The sequence below is a fragment of the Gouania willdenowi genome, chromosome 17, assembly GCF_900634775.1.
Source record: "Gouania willdenowi chromosome 17, fGouWil2.1, whole genome shotgun sequence".
Classification (NCBI taxonomy): domain Eukaryota; kingdom Metazoa; phylum Chordata; class Actinopteri; order Blenniiformes; family Gobiesocidae; genus Gouania; species Gouania willdenowi.
In genome coordinates this window covers 603,323-626,585 of record NC_041060.1, presented here as the reverse complement: position 1 = coordinate 626,585, position 23,263 = coordinate 603,323, and the positions used below count along the sequence as shown (strand labels likewise).

At 37.2% G+C, this 23,263-nt stretch overlaps 1 protein-coding gene across 2 annotated transcripts in view; it reads left to right on the top strand.

Annotated features, from left to right (window-relative positions):
- LOC114479144 (ephrin type-A receptor 3-like) overlaps positions 1-23,263 on the top strand; it is a 137,381-nt gene that overhangs the window by 42,087 nt on the left and 72,031 nt on the right. For both annotated transcript variants that reach the window (XM_028472661.1, XM_028472660.1), the window contains exon 6: positions 22,490-22,645. In XM_028472661.1, coding sequence (XP_028328462.1) covers positions 22,490-22,645 — 156 coding nt within the window. The remainder of the gene's footprint in view (positions 1-22,489; positions 22,646-23,263) is intronic.

Here is a 23,263-nt window from a genome sequence, read left to right as displayed (position 1 = left end):
TTTAACAAGCCTGTGCAGAGTGTGGAGGTCATGACATGATTGTCTGAGGTCAGTAGCAGTGAAATGATTAAGTTCTGCTCACTGTAAACCAGCGTTTAAAGACATTAATAAAGAGACAAAAGCCATCAGAGGTCATTTTAAAACAAACACAGCTTTTTCCCTTGAGTTTTAAATATTCTGAGATGTTTATGTTACAGATGGACAGTTTTTATCACAGAAATATCACTGTCTGATTCAAGGGTCACATGATCAACATTCATGTCAGCATTTAGAATAATAAGCAATCTAAGCATTAATACAGGACAGAATAAAGGGTATTTATTTGTGTTTATTTGTGTTTTTATGTCATATTTGTTGTTGTTCTGTGTATTTTGGTCATAATTTTGTGTATTTTTGTTGCTGTTTTGTATGTTTTTCCATCATTTTTGTATAGTTTTGTTGGTATTCTGTGTTTTTAAAGTAATTTTCTGAATTTTTGTTGTCATTTTATATATTTTTCCATCATTTTACACATTTTTATTTTGTGTCATTTGTCTATACAATGTCTTTAAAAAACGATGCAGAAATCATACCCTTATATATAATAATTAATAATAACAAACGTCTGATGTCTAAGTGGTTAAACCTGCACATGCTTCTGTTGCTTTTTGCTTTTCTTTTCTATTTTATTTCGTTGTTTTCCTTTGCTCTCAACCAGCTAATGCAGCTGCATTTGTAATCAGCCTCATTGTAACAGGCGGCTTTTCTAAAAGACATGAGAGGGCACCGAGGTGCTCCAACCTCCAGTGTGTTACGCTTTAATGTGTCCCCACGAGAACAAGGGTCAGGCTTTGAAAGAGTCCATTCAGCACTCAGCAGCAGCAGCTCCAAACAAAAGGTTCCTGCCCTGACACAGTGTGGACGTCTTCCTTAGGGAAAACACACACACACACACCGCTAATGCATTTAAATCAGCCACACAAAGAGACGAAGCGCTAAGGTAGAGAGAGAGAGAGATTAGAATCGTCACGTACAGGTGAGAAAGTCATTAAACGAACACCTTCTTGTTCTTTTTTTCTATGTCTATGTTCTTCTTTTGTTGTGTGTGTGTCATGTGTTTTTGGCTCCCTTTATTTACCTTTCTCTCCCTCTCTTTCAGTGCGTGCACGGCACTAATGGAATCATTACTAGCCTTTTTGTGCCAGACAAACACCAGACACCTCCAATTACCGCCTTTTTTTTTCCCGCTCTAGTTTCTGCTGCTTTAATGCAGCTCATCTTCACCTTTCACTGCCTACGAGACTCACGCTTCACCGTTCACTCCTCATTTCTGATATTGTTTTCCCTCTGACGTTTTTCTTTGTCGGCCCTTATGTTGCAGAGCCTCTTTATCTGATCAGCTGTGTGTTCACTTTGTCCCAAAGTCGTCTGTTTTCATAGAAATCCTGAGGTGTGTTTACACTTTACGTCGATATCTCGTTTACACTTAAAAACACAAGATGATTATAATGGGATTTACAGTAAATATGAAATAATCTAATGTTAAGCTCTTGGTTCTTTGCAAAGCAAATTAATATGTATAGCACATTTCATACACGAGGCAATTCAATGTGTTTTACATCATTGTTCATCAAATGGAGGTACGTGTACCCCTAGGCGTACGTGACGGCACTACAGGGGGTACTAGAGAGAGAGAGAGAACTATATGAAAACTAGGGATGCACCGAAATGAAAATTCTAGGACGAAATGAGAAAAAACGAAACAGAAATAAAGTATTATGCTTATTATTAGTCTCATTGGATTTATGGCTCTGAGTGTGTACTAACCACTAAAATGAATATTAATACTTCAAAGAATAAATCAATTATAAATACGTAAATATCGTAGCAGCTTTAATGAAGTGTTGCTTTTTCTTTAGTTTTTTTTGTTGTTTTTTGCTTGTCTTTTGATGTTAATGTTTTTAGTTTTTCTGTTTTGTGTTTTCGTTTCAAATTTTCTCTGTCTTGACGTTCCTTTATTTTGTCTTATTTATTTATTTAAATATTTATTTAGTTGTTATCTTGAGAGCTGGTTTTTCTCTGGCACGTGTATTTATTTCTGTTAATGTCTGTTCATATTATTATGTTTCGTTGTATTTTAAACTGTGACAAATGAAAAAGAAAGAAAAAAAAAAACAACTTTTACTGATTGTTAATCTACCCTCGAACCTTGAACCAAGTGCCTTTATTTTGAAGGGTTTTTTTAATTAAAAATGACATGATTATCAGTGGTTATTACTGCATAGGAATCTCTTGTTTTATTTTGTTGACGCTCGTCTCTATATTATGACATATACCTTCAGTTCTACTTGCTGCAGGTGTCGTTACCTCTCCACCCTGTCACATATCTACCATCGCTACGTTACATAATCTCTCTGTCAATCACATGCATCGTCTCTCTCTCCCCTCCACTCGTCCTACCTTGTCACTTCTCTTTTATCTCTGTGTACCCCATGCAGAGGCCTCTGTCTGTGCAGCCACAGCCCCTCGCCATTTCCTCGCCACTTTCTCCTTCCACTAGTCTTTGTGTCCTCAGCGTTCTGATTCCATCACCCCCCCCCCATGCCTTCATTTCCACCCTGTACTTCTTTTCCTGCTCCTGATGCTTCTGTGTCTCACAGCTGGTCGTGGATGTAGTGAAATGTCCTTTCAAACTTTCTCTGCTTTTAGCCCCGGGGGGTGCACGCTGAAGGCCACGACTTCTTCTGTGTGTGTATGTGTGTGTGCGCATGTGTGTGTCCGTGGGTTCTGCCCCGTGCGTCCAACATCAGCAGCTATTACTGCCTCAGATGTTTGAGATATAGAGGAGACCAAGTGAAATAGTTTCTTTATGATAATTCTGACATGACCAATCAGACGGCTTATATGGGGCGGTGTAAGTTTCTTCATTTTCTAAATTCTCTCCAATGAGAGTCACAAAACTGTAATAACAGATGGCAAAAATGTGGCAAGAAAAGAGTGGAAAGCAACCAAAATAGGCAAAAAGCAGTCAAGAGTAGAGCTAACTAATGATTATTTTCATAATCGATTCTTATAAAGCACATTTAAACCCTTCTTAAAGTGATTAAACTGAAATAAACATATCTTTCCCACACACACAAACACTGCACGCACACAAATACTCATGGTGTGAACAAAAATGTTAGTGCGCGAACACACAAACACTTGTGGTGCACACACACACAAACATTAGTGGTGCGCACACACATAAACACTCTGCTTTTAATGGTCGATTTTAGCGATTTGTTGTAGCCTTAGTCAAGGGTGCGAAAAAGGTGGTATGTAAGGGCAAAAGGTTGCTTAAATGGGCAAAATGTGGCAAACAATAGTGAAAAAAGGCTAAAATATGGAACATAAAGAGCTAAAATGTGGAAAAAAAATGGTATTTTTTGGGTAAAAAGTAGTATTTATGGGTGAAAAGTTGTAAAAATGGTTAAAGAAAGGACAAAAATTGGATAAAAGTGTCAAAAAGACAATTTAATTGGACAAAAATTTTTTTGCAAAAGGTAGGTGAAATCATTTTTTCTCACAGCGGCAAAAATGGGACAAAGAAGTTACAAAATAGCCAAAGAAAAAAGGTAAAAGGAGTTAAAAAGTTTCCCTCTTTAAAGGTTTTCATGTTGAGCATTACTGACTTAATAATGTTGAACTTTAGTCCCTGTCCACCCCTAGTTTACTCTACATCTCCTCTACCACCATCACCACCATCACATCCATGGATCATCATCCTCCTGCTCTTCCTTCATCTTTATTCATGTTCAATGTTTCCGACTCGAAGCAAGAACGAGTGGAACTTTTCAAAGTCACTCCAGACTTTTCCTACTGTGTTCTTCCTGTTACTGTTTGCGTTCCTGCTGCTTTTTTCCTTTGCTTTCAAACCAACGTGTGAATTACTGAGGAACGATAGAGAGAGCATCCAATACAGTGTAAACTCGTCCAACTACGCTTCTTCTTATATTATTTGGAGGTTGTTTTTCTTTAAACGTGAGAGAATACTGATTAGATTTGCAATAAGTCTTTCTAAAGTTTAAAAACTGTGAAATCCTCAACACTGATTTGTCTGTAAAATATTATTTCCAGCGTCTGTTCCTGCAGCTGCAGAAAACAGACAAAAATTGCTCAAAAAAATGCAAAATGGCAGCACAAATACACAATATGACTCCCAAAAACATATACAGAATGACAGAAAAACACACAAAATTACTATAAAAACTATTTGTTCTTTCCTGTATTATTCTAAATGCTGACATGAATGTTGATCATGTGACACCAGATCATTTTTGTGATAAAAGTTGCCTATATACGTCTGATGTAAAGGGTGGGGAAGAGTCGACTATATTTAAGAGATATTATAGTCCACATGTTAATCCATCCATCCTCTCCCATTTATCTTTGGTCAGGTGACGCAAGCGGCGTTCTGAGCTCATGTCGGCCACTTGTACTCACAACTTTGTCCTTTCGGTTTCTATCCAAAGCTCATGAGCAAACGTGAGGGTAGTGAACGATAAATCGAGAGCTTTGATTTTCGGCTCAGCTTCGTTTTTACCACGACAGGTCGGGGGGAAAGACGTCGCACTGATCGGTCTGCAAAATACAATGATGCATACCCATGATGTGTTTTTTTTAATAACAGGATTGCAGCACCATGTAATGAGAGGTTTGAGCAAAGAACAGAAGAACTAAAGGTCTAATCTTTACACCTGTGAAAGGGATTTAGTGAGTGTGTGCTCAGTAGGGAACCTGCCTTTCTTTATTGCCTTTATAGTTTACAATAGAACTGTGTGTGTGTGTGCGTGTGTGCGTGTGTGTGTGTGTGTGTGTGTTCCATTGAGTTTTTGAAGGTGGTCTCAGTCTCACAAACACACACGGCTCAGTCTTTCTCCTGCTCTTCTTTGGCAAAGATGTGAGTTGAAAGTTCCTTAATGCCTGTAGGATTTAGAGCTCGTTACAACGTGTGTGTGTGTGTGTGTGTGTGTGTGTGCGTGTGCGTGCGTGCGTGCGTGCGTGCGTGTGTGTGTGTGCGTGTGTGTGTGTGTGTGTGTGGAATATTACTATCCAGATGTTTTAAAGTGCAAATGGATAAATTGAAAGGCCAGTCATCTGCCTGTGCTTCACACTTTTACCATTAGCCTTCCTTTATGTTGAACAAGACGTAGCTTTTTAAGAGCCTTTGGTTTTTTAAGCTAGCCATCTCTCGCCAACGCCATTAGCTTCAAAGTTAGCCACAATAGGCAAGGCAAGGCAAATGTATTTGTATAGCACATTTCATGCACAGGGCAACTCAATGTGCTTTACATGATCAATAAGTGCAACAGAAAACATGCTTTAAAGCTTAAAATATATAAGAACATTAAATTTAGCAGGAACAATATTTAAAATAAGCAGCAAAAATATTTAAAATCATCAGTAAGAACATTTAAAATTATCAATAAACACAGTCATACACAATAAGGACATCAAGGCTACGTTTACTCTGCAGGAAAACGCGACCTATATCTGATCTGTTAAACAGTTTGAACAACACATTTCCAATTTTTTCAAATCTGACTTTGGTTTCTGTCACATGGTCCTAAATCTGATACGTGTCTGATTTTTTTGCAAAGTGACTGCGGTCTGGATGTCATCACCATGTAAGGCAAGGCAAATTTATTTGTATAGTGCATTTCTTACACAAGGCAACTCAATGTGCTTTACATGATAAAACATTCAATTGTTTAAAATCAATAAGAACATTTAAAATCATCAGTAAAATCATTTAAAATCATCAGTAAAATCATTTAAAATCATCAGTAAAATCATTTAAAATCATCAGTAAAATCATTTAAAATCATCAGTAAAAATCATTTAAAATCATCAATAACACATGACATCATCAACATGACCATAAATCTCTCTCTCAATCATACACAGTAGAGAAAAAAAGTTCCTTTAACTTTGATTTAAAAATGTTCACATGTGATGCTGACTTCAGCTCTGATGCAGTTTGTTCCACTTCTTTGCAGCATAACAACTAAACACAGCATCACCATGTTTACTGTGAGCTCTGGGCTCCACTATCTGACCTGTGTCCATAGATCTCAGAGACCTGCTGGGTTCATACCTGACTAACATCTCACTGATGTATTCTGGACCAAACCATTCACACATTTATAACCAGCAGCAGAACTTTACAGTCTCCTCTGAGGCTGACTGGGAGCAAGTGTAAAGAATAACACCTGATAGACTTGATCAGATGATCAATGTACTGATATCTTCACTCTAGAAAAATAGTTGAATCATGTATTTTATACAGTACTTACTGAGAGGAAACCATGGCAGGCTCCCAAAAATGAGTGACATCATCCGATAGAGACAGTGAGAGGTTAAAGCTGGAAGAAAACATCTGTTTGTATAAACAATACCTCATTCTTATATTTATTCTACTGTATTTTTATTCCACATAGTGTCTTATGTATTAAGACTTATTAAGATGCACTAATTCTAATAACTTTAATAAACAGTGTTACAGTCCAAATAGTATCCAGATAATCTTGTGATCATCTTCTACCATGTGCCACATACGGAGTAATGGGCCCCATTTATATACTGGTATGTGTCAATGATTCGATGCCACCAACTGTCGCAATATTTGACTCACAAATAAATGAGAAAATGACTTTAATGGAAATTGCCAAAAAATAAATACATTTCCAACTGTTGTTTTTTCTTTTTGGGGCCCGAATATGGGGCTCCAAGCGTTGATGTGTACCCATCTATAGATTATAGCTACCAAATTTCAGCCCGATTAGTTGATGAATAACAGAGGAGTAGTGATTTTAACTAGTGTACACAACAACAACAACAACAACAACAACAGCAAGAACAAAGTGAGGGCGTTTAGAGTTCGGTAGCGCAGCCTAAAATATCTGAACTGTGCATTAAGACCTGCAGTGTGAACGTAGTGCAAGGTGGCTTTGGAGTTTAAAGAACACTGTGTGAGTGAGTGAGTGAGTCTGGTTCCAGGGTTTTGGGCTGAAGTCTGTGGAGAAAAGAGGAAAAAGGGGGAAAAGCAGGCCAAGGACTAAGAAGCAGTGAATGCATGTTTCAGCCGTTCCATATATAGCTGGATATTCCCTACAGAGGGAAGCAGAACGAGAGGCAGAGAGGAGAGATTGTTCCCTTTGGGCACAGTTCCCATTAAATGGTGGCGTTGGATGCTCTGCTGACTTTCAGTCGAGGATAACACATGCCCTCATGGGTAGGTTCATGCTTTAACTGTCTTATTTCAATCTGACCATTAAAGGTGAGTTCAAGAACCAAGCAGTTAGTCAGTGAGGCTGTTCAACAGGAAACAGGAAGGCGCTCATTGAATCGACCCCCCCACCTCTATAGTTCATGGATGACTTCCAGATGTATGATCAGCCTGTCAGCCTGATTGGGGCTTGTGCTGCACAAGTGTTATTGCTCAGCTAAGATGTTCAACATCGAGCTGCGGTTAAAGTCCCATTTGTTGGGTTTCTGTACGAGTTACAGCGGCTTTTATTGTTCCACAGTCGATGAAGTCCTTTTTTTTCTGCTGTGAGACAGCTGTGACAATCCCTGGTTATTAAAAAAACACTCCTTTTTGGAACAACTGCTGAGTGTGAGGATGGAAAAACCTGAGCAGTGGCCAAAAAACCTGTGTAACGCTTTACATTGGCAGGAATGTTTGATAGTGACAGTTTGGTTTTCACCGCAGAGATATGATATGGATCAGAAAAAACAGTGCTATCTATCTATCTATCTGTCTATTGAGGGAGTGGTGGCCTAGTGGTTAAGAACGCTGGGCTTGTAATCAGAGGGTTGCCGGTTCAAGTTCACAAGTTCACTGTGGGAAGCAAGTCCCTTAACCCCGAACTGCTCCCCAGGCACCGCAAAAAAATGGCTGCCCACTGCTCCTCAGGGATGAGTTAAATGCAGAGGACAAATTCCATTAATGTAATAACATTACATGGCGAAAGCCCCGATTTTAATCTTAATCTTTTTTTTTTTTTTTTTTAATCTATTTATCTATCTATCTATGTATCTATCAAAGCAAGGAATCTCTGTCTGTGGCTCAAATATCTCTGCGGTTCAGGAACAGACAGAGCTGAGACTTTCAACATGGCTGCTGCTTGGTTCAAGGGTGTGCAACGTCAGATTTGTTTGGACTGCAATGATAACGTTAATAAATGATTTCTTAAATGCATTCTCAGAACAGCTCAATGTTAAGAAATGTGTTGATAATGCCACAGGTTCTCTTGAATAAAGCAAGTTCCTTTGCTGATGATGATGTCATAGGTTCTCTCAGAGTCCCAAGCCCGGATAAAGGAGGAGGGTTGGACGTTTTAGCTAGCATACGTAACAGTCTTTTAATTAAATTTGATATTCTAATATTTAACAAAATATAAATAGTATTTATATAATGTGGGTCATTAAGTAATTAGATTACAAACAGTGAGGTCTTTTATATTTCATTTATTATTAATTAAAGGAAATATTTTGTAATAATTTGAGGAACATTGAAGGATTTTGTAAGAATTTAGAGTTTAAGAAAAACAGTTTAAGATTAGAAATGACTGCAGTCATGTGATTTTATAACTGGGAAAACTAAATATTGTTGAGTTTCATTTAAACAATGATTCTTATTTTCTCTGTCATTTTTATTTTCTCTTGCAGACCGAATTGGATGTTTGACACGTAATTTAAATGGTTTAATTGCAAACTTAACATTAATGTGAAGTTTTTATTTAAATCAGGTTAGGATAAGAGTACAGTAATGGGTAATAATTAAATTTGTTCACTTTTAGATAATGTTCAATAAAGTCTTTTTCCTCTATTTGGAGTTTGTTTGTTTGCTACGCACTTGACTTTAGCACAGAGAAAAGCCTGGAAGAATATCTCCTTCCACCTGACAGCTCTGATGTGTGTGTGTGTGTGTGTGCTTCTCTGCCTGAGAGGATGAATTATTAAGAGTTATGAACTGAAAATAACGCGAGGTGCGCCACTAGCTCCTCCTACAGACACTTTAGCAGTCACGGGGCCAGTGGTTTCAGGCACGTTTATCGTCTTGATGTCTTCTCTGAGTGCATCTGGGGAGACAACGTGCATTGCGTGTGTGTGTGTGTGTGTGTGTGTGTGTGTGTGTGTGTGTGTGTGTGTGTGTGTGTGTGTGTGTGTGTGTGTGTGTGTGTGTGTGTGTGTGTGTGTGTGTGTTTTTAAAGTGTTGTTAATCTCCTGGAAATGTGGTTTTAATGAAGTCGACTGATCTTTATTTGGCTACATTTCAAAGTTGTTTGGATATAGTTTTAAAAAGATATCATTGCATTTCTGTGGCCGTTATTTAGGTTAAAATAAAATGAAAAAAATAAATAAGTGAAGTTGAACAAAATTATTTATTTAATCGTAACAAATCATTGTTATTATTTGTTAATAACATTCGTTAATAACACGTAATAACAAATTTTAAAAAAAGTTTTTCATTTTTTTAAATTTTTTCATTTGATAAAAAATAGTATAATAAGACTTTTGAAGTCCTCCAACACTCATATTCTTGTGTTACATTCTGCGCCCCTAACCCTTTTTTTTTTTTTTTACAAGAAAACACACTCATCTGGGATCTATTTTATCTGTTTTTAGACGGCAAGTTAATCACCCAGGTTCAAAATTAGCACGCCATCATCTTAGGTTTCCACCAGAAAATGTGTGTGTGTGTGTGTGTGTGTGTGTGTGTGTGTGTGTGTGTGTGCGTGTGCGTGTGCGTGTGCGTGTGCGTGTGCGTGTGCGCGTGCGCGTGCGCGTGCGCGTGCGCGTGTGCGTGTGTGCGTGTGTGTGCGTGTGTGTGTTGCCTGTCAGCAAGAGAGTAAATATTTGTGCAGGAGCACTGGAGAAGGTCAGGGTCAAAGTATGACAGACAGCCTGCTGGGAAAACACATACAAAGTAACACATACTGACTGACACACACATACAAGCACGCACACACACACACACACACACAAGCACGCACACACACATACGAGATAAAAAAGGGGGAAAATATCTGAGATATTGATCAAAAAGGCCAGAATGACACAGAAAGGACAAGAAAAAAAAAATGAATTCTAGGAAAAAAAACAAGAGATAAAAACCTAAAAGTGAAAACGAGAGGAAACTCATGTTCTACTCATGTTCTCCACGTTCTCCATGGACCTCACAAACCATTTCATATCCGTTTCACCCGTTTAGAGGTTCACACAGAAACATGATGATCAGTCATTGCCACTCTCTCTCTCTCTCTCTCTCTCTATCTCACTAAAACATCTCACATTAATGCTGCTATACATCATGAGCTGAGTGTTGTAATTTTAAACAGTTTATGATCCTTTTGAGAAACACCAGACCAAGAAAATATAAACACACTTTATCAGATCTGACTGATGTACATTTGAGGAAAAAATGAGTGTTTTATTGTATTTCTGTAAAACGGGTCTTTTTTTAGAGACATAAGTACTGACTGTATTGTCGGCCACTTGTCTTATTTATGATGGGAAATCCTCCATGTCCGTTTGAGCTACTTATTCTTTAGAAGTCAAGGTTTTTTGTGCTGTAAATCAATAGTCTATGATTATTATATACAGTATATAGCTTTGCTATTGGTTTCTTTCTTTATTTGTTTCATTTTCATTGTTAATTAAAAACGACAAAATTTGTAGTGGTTGTAGATATTATACAGTATACTGTATATATTAAGGATGTGGAGATTAATCAATAGGAATTGGTATCCAAATACAAACGTCAATGTATCGCTGGTCGTGTATCGAGGTGTGAATCCAATCGTTGTCAGTGATGGAGATTCACATGCCTATTATTATAATTTTTTGGAATATTGCTCCACGTGGATCCTCCCCATACACCTAAAGCCCATTGAGAGGCACCAGCAGACCCTGAAATAAGGAGCCAATGGGTCAGAAAATGAATGAATGGATGCATTGATTTTGCTCTGTTAGTAATTGTAGTCGATGCAAAAGTGATATTTTTAAACATTTACCAACAGCTTTTTGCTGATTTGTATTTCAGGCTTAATAACTGGAATCTGCCTTTAGACGCTAACGGCTGCTGTTTTGTACACAGAGGACTGGCTTGGTCAATTTGTGACATTTCCATGAAATCAGTGAGATAAAGGATGTTTCTCGATGTGGAAGATTGTGAGTTCAAACCTCAACTCGTGAAACATTTCAGCTTTTGTCTCAAATTACCCCCCCATCCCCCCCCCCCCCCTTATCCCCCACACCATTGCTCCACAGCAGCTTTGTTATTATTATTTTATGTTATTTTTTCTCACAGGTTACTCCATAATTAATTGACAGTATGAGATTTAAATTGTCGCACCAAAAAAATCCTGCATTCTTTATTTCTTATTTACTGTTATTATTATGTTATTAGTAGTTTGTAGTTGGAGTTGTTTGCTCATAAAGTCACAGTTTGTTCTTCCCTGCAGACATTTAAAGCTTTAAAAACTTTGTTCCACACAAACGTGACTGTACGACTCCCTCACAGCTAATTACATATGTTTACATAGTTGATGGATTATTTTTGACATCATAAAGTTTGTTTAACATGTCAGCAATTCATCTACAAACATCCTTTACGCGCACATACACACACAGATAAACGCACGCACACACACGCGACCCCGATGCCCGTAAAGGATGTCGGATTAGATCATGTCAAATTTCTCCACTGATGTTTGATGCATTAATTTTTAAGTAGCTGCCCTCAACTAACACACGCATACACACATACACACACACAAGCACTCACACGCGGGCCGCGCCACTCGAGGGGTACTCGAAGGGTTCCGTCTTGAAAGCCTGTTGCTATGGTGACCATTATGGAGCTCATCTCCCGTGGGCCAGCCAGCTTTAACACGGCTTCTTTCTCTTCCAAGTGAACACACACACATTCAAACACTCACAAAGTCACACAACAGAAACACACCGTGCACATTTTTTTGCCTATAATAATAAAGTTGGCAGGGAGCCAGCGTTCAACTCAAACTGAGTGCGACGGAAAACACGAGGACTGAGCAATTAGCAGCGAGAACTACTGAGAACATTTGAAAACAGAAGAAGAAGAAAACATGAGGAAGTGTTGATTTAGAAATCCAGCTGAGACTGAGAAGACTCCGTACTATACACTACAAACCCAATGAGTATATACTGTCTATTATAGACTATATACTATAGTATATATACTGTCTACTATATACTATAGTATATATACTGTCTACTATAGACTATATACTATAGTATATATACTGTCTACTATAGACTATATACTATAGTATAAATACTGTCTACTATAGACTATATACTATAGTATATATACTGTCTACTGTATACTATAGTATATATACTGTCTACTATAGACTATATACTATAGTATATATACTGTCTACTATAGACTATATACTATAGTATAAATACTGTCTACTATAGACTATAGTATATATACTGTCTACTATAGACTATATACTATAGTATAAATACTGTCTACTATAGACTATATACTATAGTATAAATACTGTCTACTATAGACTATATACTATAGTATATATACTGTCTACTATATACTATAGTATATATACTGTCTACTATATACTATAGTATATATACTGTCTTCTATATACTATATTCTATAGTATATATACTGTCTACTATATACTATATACTATAGTATATATACTGTCTACTATATACTATATTCTATAGTATATATACTGTCTTCTATATACTATATTCTATAGTATATATACTGTCTACTATATACTATATACTATAGTCTATATACTGTCTACTATATACTATAGTCTATATACTGTCTACTATAGACTATAGTATATAATGTCTACTATAGACTATAGTATAAATACTGTCTACTATAGACTATATACTATAGTATAAATACTGTCTACTATAGACTATATACTATAGTATATATACTGTCTACTATAAACTATATACTATAGTATATATACTGTCTACTATAGACTATATACTATAGTATAAATACTGTCTACTATAGACTATATACTATAGTATATATACTGTCTACTATATACTATATACTATAGTATATATACTGTCTACTATAGACTATATACTATAGTATAAATACTGTCTACTATATACTATAGTATATATACTGTCTACTATATACTATAGTATATATACTGTCTTCTATATACTATATTCTATAGTATATATACTGTCTACTATATACTATAGTATATATACTGTCTACTATATACTATATACTATAGTATATATACTGTCTACTATTTACTATATACTATAGTATATATACTGTCTACTATATACTATAGTATATATACTGTCTACTATATACTATATACTATAGTATATATACTGTCTACTATTTACTATATACTATAGTATATATACTGTCTACTATATACTATAGTATATATACTGTCTACTATATACTATATACTATAGTATATATACTGTCTACTATTTACTATATACTATAGTATATATACTGTCTACTATATACTATAGTATATATACTGTCTACTATATACATAGTATATACTGTCTACTATATACTATAGTATATATACTGTCTACTATAGACTATATACTATAGTATATATACGGTCTACTATATTCTATAGTATATATACTGTCTACTATATACTATAGTATATATACTGTCTACTATATACTATAGTATATACTGTCTATTATAGACTATATTCTATAGTATATACTGTCTACTATAGACTATAGTATGATGAGGATGGTGAGCGTTTCCAAGTTTCCCAAGATGCATCTGGAACCTCCAGTGTTAAAAACCTTGTTCACACTGAGACTAAATATCTCTGTTGATTCTCCACCTTTACTTTGAAAGTTCTGAAAACATTTGAAGTGACCAAGTAGAATATCAACATGTGCTCATGAGAATGTGAAAAAGTAAATGTTTTCAAATTATTCCACAAACCTCCTGAAATTAAATCAAAATTGGTAAAATAAAATAAAAATAAAAAATCACTTATTACTTAGATATTGTTGGTGTCTTCCATACTTTGTTTAATTCATGAGTGGAAGTGCAAACTTATCACATTAATGTGGAAGTTGTTTGTGTTCCCGCCTAAAACTACGGCACATTTGTGATCAACCTGGTCCGTGTTTGGCCCTTGAACTAAAACGACACCCTGATCTAATGTGAACGCACTACATACTAATATTGATGTCAAACTTAGTATGCGTAGTACACATTGTGCCATTTCAAACACAGCCTTTGACTTTGGGATGTTAGATTGGTTGTTACTGTGGCTACGTTGGTGTTTTACAGTATACAGTGAACATAGGCGATAACTGAACACATTTACATGCTGCCAATCGTGTTTTTCAAACAAAAAAACTAATAATGTCTAAGCACGTTGTTACAGTCTGAAGGTGACATTTATTACTCCGTAGGTCACAGCTTTAACTAGATTGTCACATGATTTGTTTTTTTTATGCCTATAGCATTTGTGTCCAGTTACGAGTTCTACAATTGTATGTAACAACCAATATCATTAGCCTTTTAACATCGTTGCCAAAGTCTTTTTTAATCATGGTTGAGAATATTTGACATTTTTTTAGATTGTCAGTCAGGTTTCCAATGCTATTAGATGTGGATTTTAAACGTTTACCCAACTGAATTCATTGATACAGTATATACCCTTTTCACATTGACATTGATTTCACTTTGAAGTTAGTTCTTCAGCACAATGCTAGCATGCTTGTCCTTCTAAAGTTATCGAGGAGATCATAGACTAACTTCAATAGATTTTTACATTTAGCTTTATCCCCACCACCTGTATTTCATCACAGCTTAGAGGAGGGTCACCAACATTTCTGAAACATTAAAGTGATTGAATATTCTAAAAGACTACAGTTTGATATACTTTTCAGAAATACTAAAATTGTAGTTTTCCTTTAATTTGTGGGTAATATAATGAAAGAAGGCTTAAAGTAACTTAAAAAGGTAGAACAAGTTTCAACATGCTCCACGTTAGTTTTTCTTATTTAATAACAAGTATTGGTATGTTATACGTAGTAAGTTTGAAGCCTGTAAATTAGATTTTTAACGGAGCTCATTGGTGACTAATGCCTGAGGGCACGTCACATGGTCCTTGCGGTCTACCTGGTGTCAGCGGACACCGTGTTGGAGACCCTTTACTTAGAGAGTCAAAGATTTACGTTAGTGTTGGACTCAAGACACCCCAGCCCTACTGTGGAATTTACCTATCCTGTTGAGGAATTATATATATATATAATAATAGCTAGAATATTTATATTTCCTGAAGAAAATACAAGAGAGGATGCAGGTGCTGACCCACGTCACACTGCATTAGTTTATTCATTGGCATTAGTTAGCATTAGTATTAGCATAGCATCAACAGTAACATAGTAATAGCATTACCCTAACATCAGTATTGACCAAGTATTAGCTTTAACCTAGCATTATCATTAGCCTAGCAATAACATTAACCTTGCATTAGCATTGACCAGGCATTAACATAGCAATAGCAATAGCATTAGCCTAGCATTAATATTGACCTAGCATTAGCTTTAACCTAGCATTAGCCTACCAATAGCAATAACCTAACAATAGCATTAACCTAACATTAACATAGCAATAGCATTAGCCTAGCATTAACATTGACTTAGCATTAGCTTTAACCTAGCAATAGCCTAGCAATAGCATTAGCCTAGCAGTAGCATTATCCTAGCATTCGCCTAACATTAGCATAAACTTAGAATTAGCCTTGCAATAGCAATAACCTAGCATTAGCCTAACATTAATATTCACTTAGCATTAGCTTTAAACTAGCAATAGCATTAGCCTAGCATTAGGGCATTAAGCTAGCATTAGCTGCTCTTTTTATATTCTAGTTTCCATTGTTTTTAGTGTTTTTAATTTTCATTCACGTACCCCGTATGACAATTTGTGTACCCCTGGAGGTACGCGTACCCCACTTTGGGAACTAGACCAAGACCTATTAAAAGACTAGAATGGAACCAGACCAAGACAAGACCAAAACCATCTAAAAAAATCTATTTTAAAAACCATTACAAGGTTGAACCGTTACAGAGGATTCTCTCTTTTTAATTTTAGTTTTCTTGTAAACACATTTGATGGACAAAAACAAGTTCTCTTCAACTCTTTCAAAACACAACATACAAAAATATTAAATGTAGAATGCGGAAATAAATTCTTCTATGTATTTAAAAGCCACTTATAAGTCCAGAATAATTTCAAATATCTGAAAATCAGATGTTTATCAGCCTAAACAAATGATTTCTGACAAGAAAGAAGATAAACTGAGTTTTTTGCAGGGGTTGAAACATCACGCACGGGAAAAGATTTCCAAGGAGAACGCTAAATGTTTAAAGTCAAATTACAACATGAATTAATCAGGAAAAGTTCCAAGTGCTTCTCCTCATTATCACATTAATGTAGTTTCAGAAGAGCACATCAGCGTTTACGGAAAATCCCGACAACACCAAGACCTTTAAAAATGTGACTGATCTTGATTATTAAAACTCTCGTTTGCACCGCGAGAATGTTTTCCCTCAGTGTTGAAAGATTTTATTCATAAGCTGATGCATAAGTAGAAGGTTTTTCAAGAACAGATAAATTACTCTTCTTCTGCGAAACTAAACGTATCCACTTGGTGACAAAGGGTGTGTCTCGACTCGCTGTACTATATCATATCTAAAAGCTATTGATTAGAAGAACAAAACACACAGACGCTCCGATGATCCAATGAATAATTGATAAGTTATTGGATCTGAGACCACACACGTGTGCACAACTCAACACACCACATGTACACAGCATGTCAGCTGATGGGAAGATGTGTTTCATCCTTGTTGAGTATTTCTAGTAAATCATGAATCTTATTTTTTACAAATGTGGCCTAAAACCTTTGAAATGACCTTATTAATAGATTTATGTCTGGCTACTTATTTATGATGGGAAATCCTCCGTGTCCGTTTGAGCTACTTATTCTTTAGAAGTCAATGTTTTTTGTGCGCCATATTTGTTTTTATTAACTTTTAAAAATGGGACTAGTTTACCGTTTGAGAGTCTGTGTGCCGCCATGTTGAAATGATGTCATTGATGACGCCAATCTCCCCTTTTCGTTCATTGAGTTCTATATGAGGTGAAGCATTCAGGATCATTGAACAACGTTTTCAGTCAAAATAACAACTTGTGCTGCTTTGGGTTGATCTAAAAATCAGTAAAAGAAGAGAAGGTGAGAAAAAGAAATCTGGACTTAAACCATTAAACCAAACCTTCAACCATTTCTGACAAGAACACCAGTTCTTTCCAGCAAACAGATTCTACTTTGGTTGGCATTAATGAGCAGCAGTGGATCCTGGTTGTAGTAACATGCACGGCGCTCTTCTTCTCTTCTTCCTGACGTCTACGAAACAGCAGAGTTGGAACTGTCGCCCCCTGTGGTCACAGATTTTTTTGGCTCACGGATTTTGTTTATCAAATTTTGGTAAACAAAAGAGGTTTACTTTGACTTTTTTAACTTTTACTGATTTTTAGATCAACCCAAAGCAGCACAAGTTGTTATTTTGACTGAAAAAGCTGCTAAATGATCCTGAATGCTTCACCTCCTATAGAACTCAATGGACTTAAAGAGGTGACATCAATGATGTCATTTCAACATGGCGGAGCAAAGACTTTCAAACGGTAAAGTAAGCTCATTTTTAAAAGTTAATAAAACAAATATGGTGCAAAATAATGTGTTTTGTTAGGCATAGATCTTCTAATAAGGACATTTCAAAGGTTTTAGGCCACATTTGTAAAAATAGTGGAGGATCCTTTAAGGAGCCAAATTAAGTTACACATTCCTCATGAAGGAAACTGAGGGAGGAGCAATTCAGCGAGAGAAAGAAGAGGATGAGAGAGACCGTGAGAGAGCATCAGTGAAGTGAGAAAGAGGTAGAATAGCAGAAGAAGAAGACAGGTCCAGCAGCAATATTGCCTTCCGTTCATCTACAAACTTTTTTTTACTCAGGCGGTTGTACGGCCGCCAGGAACCTGGCATGGAGGGCCCTGCCATGCCTGTCTGCTGGAGCATTAGTCTTTTGTTGCTTCCATGGCCACCCAGCACCTGGAGCCAGGATTCTCCGGATGCTGCGTCCAATGAGAAAAGCCGCTTTTCCACTCAGTTCCTACTGCCTAGCCAACAGGAACACACACGCACACACACACACGCACACACACACTCACACACACGGTCTACTCTACAGGCAGCCCTTCCTTTGAAAGCTGGAAGGATGGAGAAAAGTTTATCCAGGCTTTCTTTTATTCTTTTTCTTTAACACTGTTACACACACATCTTTTTTTTTCCAGTGTTCTTTCAGGTCTCTACGGTATTGTTCTAGTGGACTTTGCACTTTCTGTGATGAATGATTTGCATAAAAGCACAGACTGTATGTGAGCAGACACAGTAACCAGGTGGAAAAACCGTCACTTTGCACCAGTTTTAGGCTGAGGTGAAAGTAATGGATTACAAACACTAGTGTTGTTCCAATATCCTTCTTTTTGTCCTGATGCCGACACCCAGTTGCATCACATCGGCCGATACGATACATGCCGATACAGCAGTGTTAGATAGATAGAATATATGACCTAGAATCTGGGCCTCGACATTTTCTCTCCTGTGTAGAGAGGTTTGTTTGTTTTTCGGCCACATGAAAACGCGGTCCCGCGATTGGTTCAGAACGGCACCTTCGGCAAGTACCAACTATTAACACGCCAATACCATTTACAGCATCAAACTCTTCTTCAAACGCAGCTCCTTGTGTTTTTCTCTCTTACTGAGTCAAGCTAGCACTGTACACGTAACCATATGTGTTTCTGTGATCATACATTTTGACAAACCTTTTATTTTATACCGAGATGCTTTTGTGGAAAAAAAATTAACTTCCAAGATTTAATCTCTTCCTTTTTAAGTTTCTAGATGAGATGTTTACTGTATGCAAGGGAACAGCTAACCTTGCCTGTAAAATGGATTCTGGTGTTCACAAACAGAATCCATCTTGTGCTGTTCCCGCCTTTGCCTTTTGAATCCGATCTGATGCAATTAGAACCAATCATGAGGCAGTGTTGTGGTTGAGGGGGAGATATCCAGCTGTGACGAAGGCAGAAGCGCGAAGCAAAACTGGCGCATGCGCAGTTGCGGGGAGAGGAACTAGCTAGGCTACCACTATTAGCATAGCTCTGAATCACAATAGAAAGATATGGATGCAGGATGATGGTTAACGTGCCCTAACAGCGTCTCTGCGGCGCATGCTGATGACGACATCATCATTTGTTACCGTGTGATTGGCTAATACAAATCATGGTGGACAGGCACTTCGCCCCAATCAGCTTCAATCATTCTGTTCATGTCCCTCCCTGGTTCTGAAAGGATTCACCAGACACAGACCCAGATCCATGAGGAGAACTGGAGTTAGAGGGAGGGGCTACACATCAATCTGGATCTTGCCATGTTAGGGAACCGAACCAATATTTATTACCAACAATACACGGTGGGGGGTGAAAGTAACAAGTAACTTTTACTTTGAGTACTATCTAATTCAGCTACTTTTTACTTGTACTTAAGTATTTCATGTAGGACTTACTTGTACTTTCTTGTACTTGTAATTTCAATTAAGTAACAATACTTCGACTTGAGTAGATACACCACTCCTCATCGTTGAGGAATATCCATAGCATTAAATACTGTATACCAGTGTGTTTTTTGTGTAGGTGTGTGTGTGTGCACGTTGGTTGCCTTAGCGCACACACAACCTTACTGGGAAACGTGATGTGTAGCTTGATTAATTCCGTGACCTTCAGCAGCAGTGCAAGCAATCAGCGAGCGCACACACAAGTTCACTCACACTGCATACTTAACACGCTTCTCTCACACACAAGCCCCTGGCGCACCAGCACACAATCAGCACCTGGGTGGTGGTTTCAAGTCATTGATTCAACTTACACATATGTACACACACACACACACATGCATTGACTCACAGAGAGTGAACGCGCTGCAGATGAGACAACCTAATTTTTCTTCCATGTGTTATTTTTCTTCTTCTCTGTAATTCTGGATTGTGCGAATGGGAATACCAGGCCTATGAGTGTATAAATAAATACAAACCTAATCTATTTTTAGATTACCAAAGGGAAAATCAGGAATTCCATTTTGCTGCCTTGGATGCTAAAGGGAAATCATTCATGTCCCGTGTCTATTTCTACAGTAGTAATACAGTTCAACCCATTGCCAGTGTTATGACTTATACACATAATGACTAATATTCATCCACAGCTCTACTCGTAAGACTCTGGTGACGGTTTCTTTGAATACGTCTGTGTTTCTCTTGTTTCCTCAGTTGGCTGATGCTCTAATGCTCGTACCGAAGGAATAACAGTTGATTTGTGCTTGTACTTCGTCATTGGTTTGTACCACCCAGAGGTGACGGAGGGCTTTCAGAAAAACTGTGAAAGGCTCTCACATAGATTTAATGTTAGAAACCAAACAAACTTTATCACTTTTTCTGCTCTGTATTTGTTTGTGTAAGCGTCGACAGCGTTCTACTCGACTGCCAAAACACCATCCGTTTTTTGTGAGTTATTACGTCACAAAAAACCCATCATGCATCACGTTTTAAATGCAAGTGTGATAAATTAAGACGAGGCGATGTGAACCAAAACTCATATCGTAATATTTTTTTCTCGAAATAATGATATACCATATAAATCTTAATAAATCTATATTTTTAATCTCAATAAAGTCTGACCAGAAAGACAATTCTGGGTTAAATGTAATGATGCAAAATGCCCCACAGGCACATTTATTAATAAACGGCTCCTAAAAAGGTGCCACTTTTGGCTTTTTCTCCTGTAGGGGACAGCACGTGTGAGTGAGTTCTGTAGTGTGTCTTGTTTAGGAGTAAGATCTGGGTCAGGATGCACTCAGAAATCTATTTAACTGAGCTTTTCACATTAAATTACCTATAAAATTTAAATATATTGTTAAACCAGGGCTGCCAAGTTTCAGAAAATGACGAGCGTGAGACTTTAGTGACCTGATGCATTCCGGCGAAAAAAATGAGCCGTTTTTCATCATGGCTTTGGCCTGTTTTAACGTTGGTTTATACCTAAAGACTGATGTCATCACCTCCATGCCAGCAGCTCTCCCTGTACCGTGGCCTCCTAATGCTAGTTTTAATTAACCAGAAATTAGAAATTTAAAACTGTATCATTTATTTGTCAATATTTCCTTTCAACCAACTCTCCATCATTTAGCTGGAGACATGTCTCATTTTGTAGGTGTTTGTCTCAGATTTTGATGCCTTGACACTGCGACCTTAACCTCAGCTCTCCTTGTCTGCAACAAAAAAGTCATTAAAAAGCAAATTATGTAAAAAACATTAATGAAACATCAAGTGTTTTTTAATGGAATGAATGTCTTAGCAGCAGACTCAAGGTCCATAGAAATACACTATTACATATACAAATAATCAAATAAGAACACTTCAAATGAACATTAGATTAGACAAGGCATTTTTCATTTACGATGTTTTTATGCTGATATAACCTACAAGTGCAATTCAACTAATACCAGTGTTCATAACACTGGTAGTAGCTGAACAAGAGTTTTAATTAATTTAAGTTAATGTCTAGCACACACACACACACACACACACACACACACAATATAAACAGTGAACAAAATTGGGTAGTGACATACCGTCTCTGACGGTGTTTGTCCTTCTAAATAAAAGCATGTCGACGACTTGGCGCATGTGAGAAAGATACTAGTTAGAGACGGCTCGTCAAGACCCACCTTACAATGCCTCTGATTGGTTTATTATTGCGTGGTGCCTGCCATGACAAAGGAGACATGGATTGGTCTGGGATTGGTTATCTCGGTCAGTCAATCAGAGTTACTTGAACTACAGCAAGCCATGAGGACCAAGGTTTATTACCATGAAAAAAAATAAATAGAGTATTGAATGGGGAAATATAAGCGTGAGAAATGTCAAGTGTGGCGTGAGAGTGGGTCAAATTGCGTGACTGTCACACTCAACGGGTGACGCTTGGCAGCTCTGCTGGTATAGGCGGTATTGTAATTTTATGTATCGTCAAAATAGAAATGTCGACATATTGCCCAGGCCTACGATAAATATGCTCAATACATCAAGCAACAGATGAAAACAGCCACAACAGGAGCATTTTTAAAACAATACTGTGTGTGTGTGCACACCCAAGGGGGTAAATACTTCTGATAGGCACAATATATCTGAAATGCATCCACTGTATATGGATGCATTGTATATGATTAGTTGTACAACATGCTTATTAAAGAGTGTTTTTTTTTGTTTTCTCTTCTGTTTTTTCATAAAGCCTGCCGGACTGGAACCTACAAAGCATTGGCTACGGATGCGTATTGTAGTAAATGTCCTCCACACAGCTCATCACCACTGGAACAAGCCACCGAGTGCGTCTGTGAGAAAGGATTCCATCGCGCCGAGGTTGACCCACGCTCAATGGCGTGCACACGTGAGTTACACAAAGATATGAGCCACAACGTTGTTTGATTTATAGAATGGATGTCATGTATTGTATGTGTTATTCATGTTATTCATTCATTTCAATGGGTGTAGCAATGTGTAGAGCAGACATAGGCTACTGGCGGTCCAGGGGCCACATGTTGCCCTCAGTCTAATTTTGTGCGGCCCCCAAAACAAATCCCTAAAAATTGTATTTTAAGAAGTTGGAAGGAATATAAAGCCTAACATAATACACAAAATAACTCACAAAACACACAAATCGACAGCAAAATGCACAATGTACACAAAAACACACAAAACATTTCAAAAACACACAAGCTGTCAACAAAATTCCACAAAATGACTGGATAAAAATATAAAAAACAAAAACAAAAGTACCTAAAATGACCCCCAAAATGCACAAATCGACAACAATAATGCAGAAAAACACACACACACAAAAAAAAAAAAACAAGAACGCACAAAATCACTGCAAACTGACAGAACAACAAAACCACAAGGACAAGAAAAAGACAATGTTGATAATGTGGCCACTCAGATCAGATACAATCACATCTTTGTGGCCCCCGTTCTAATAGAGGTACCCATCCCATACGTTCTGGGCAGT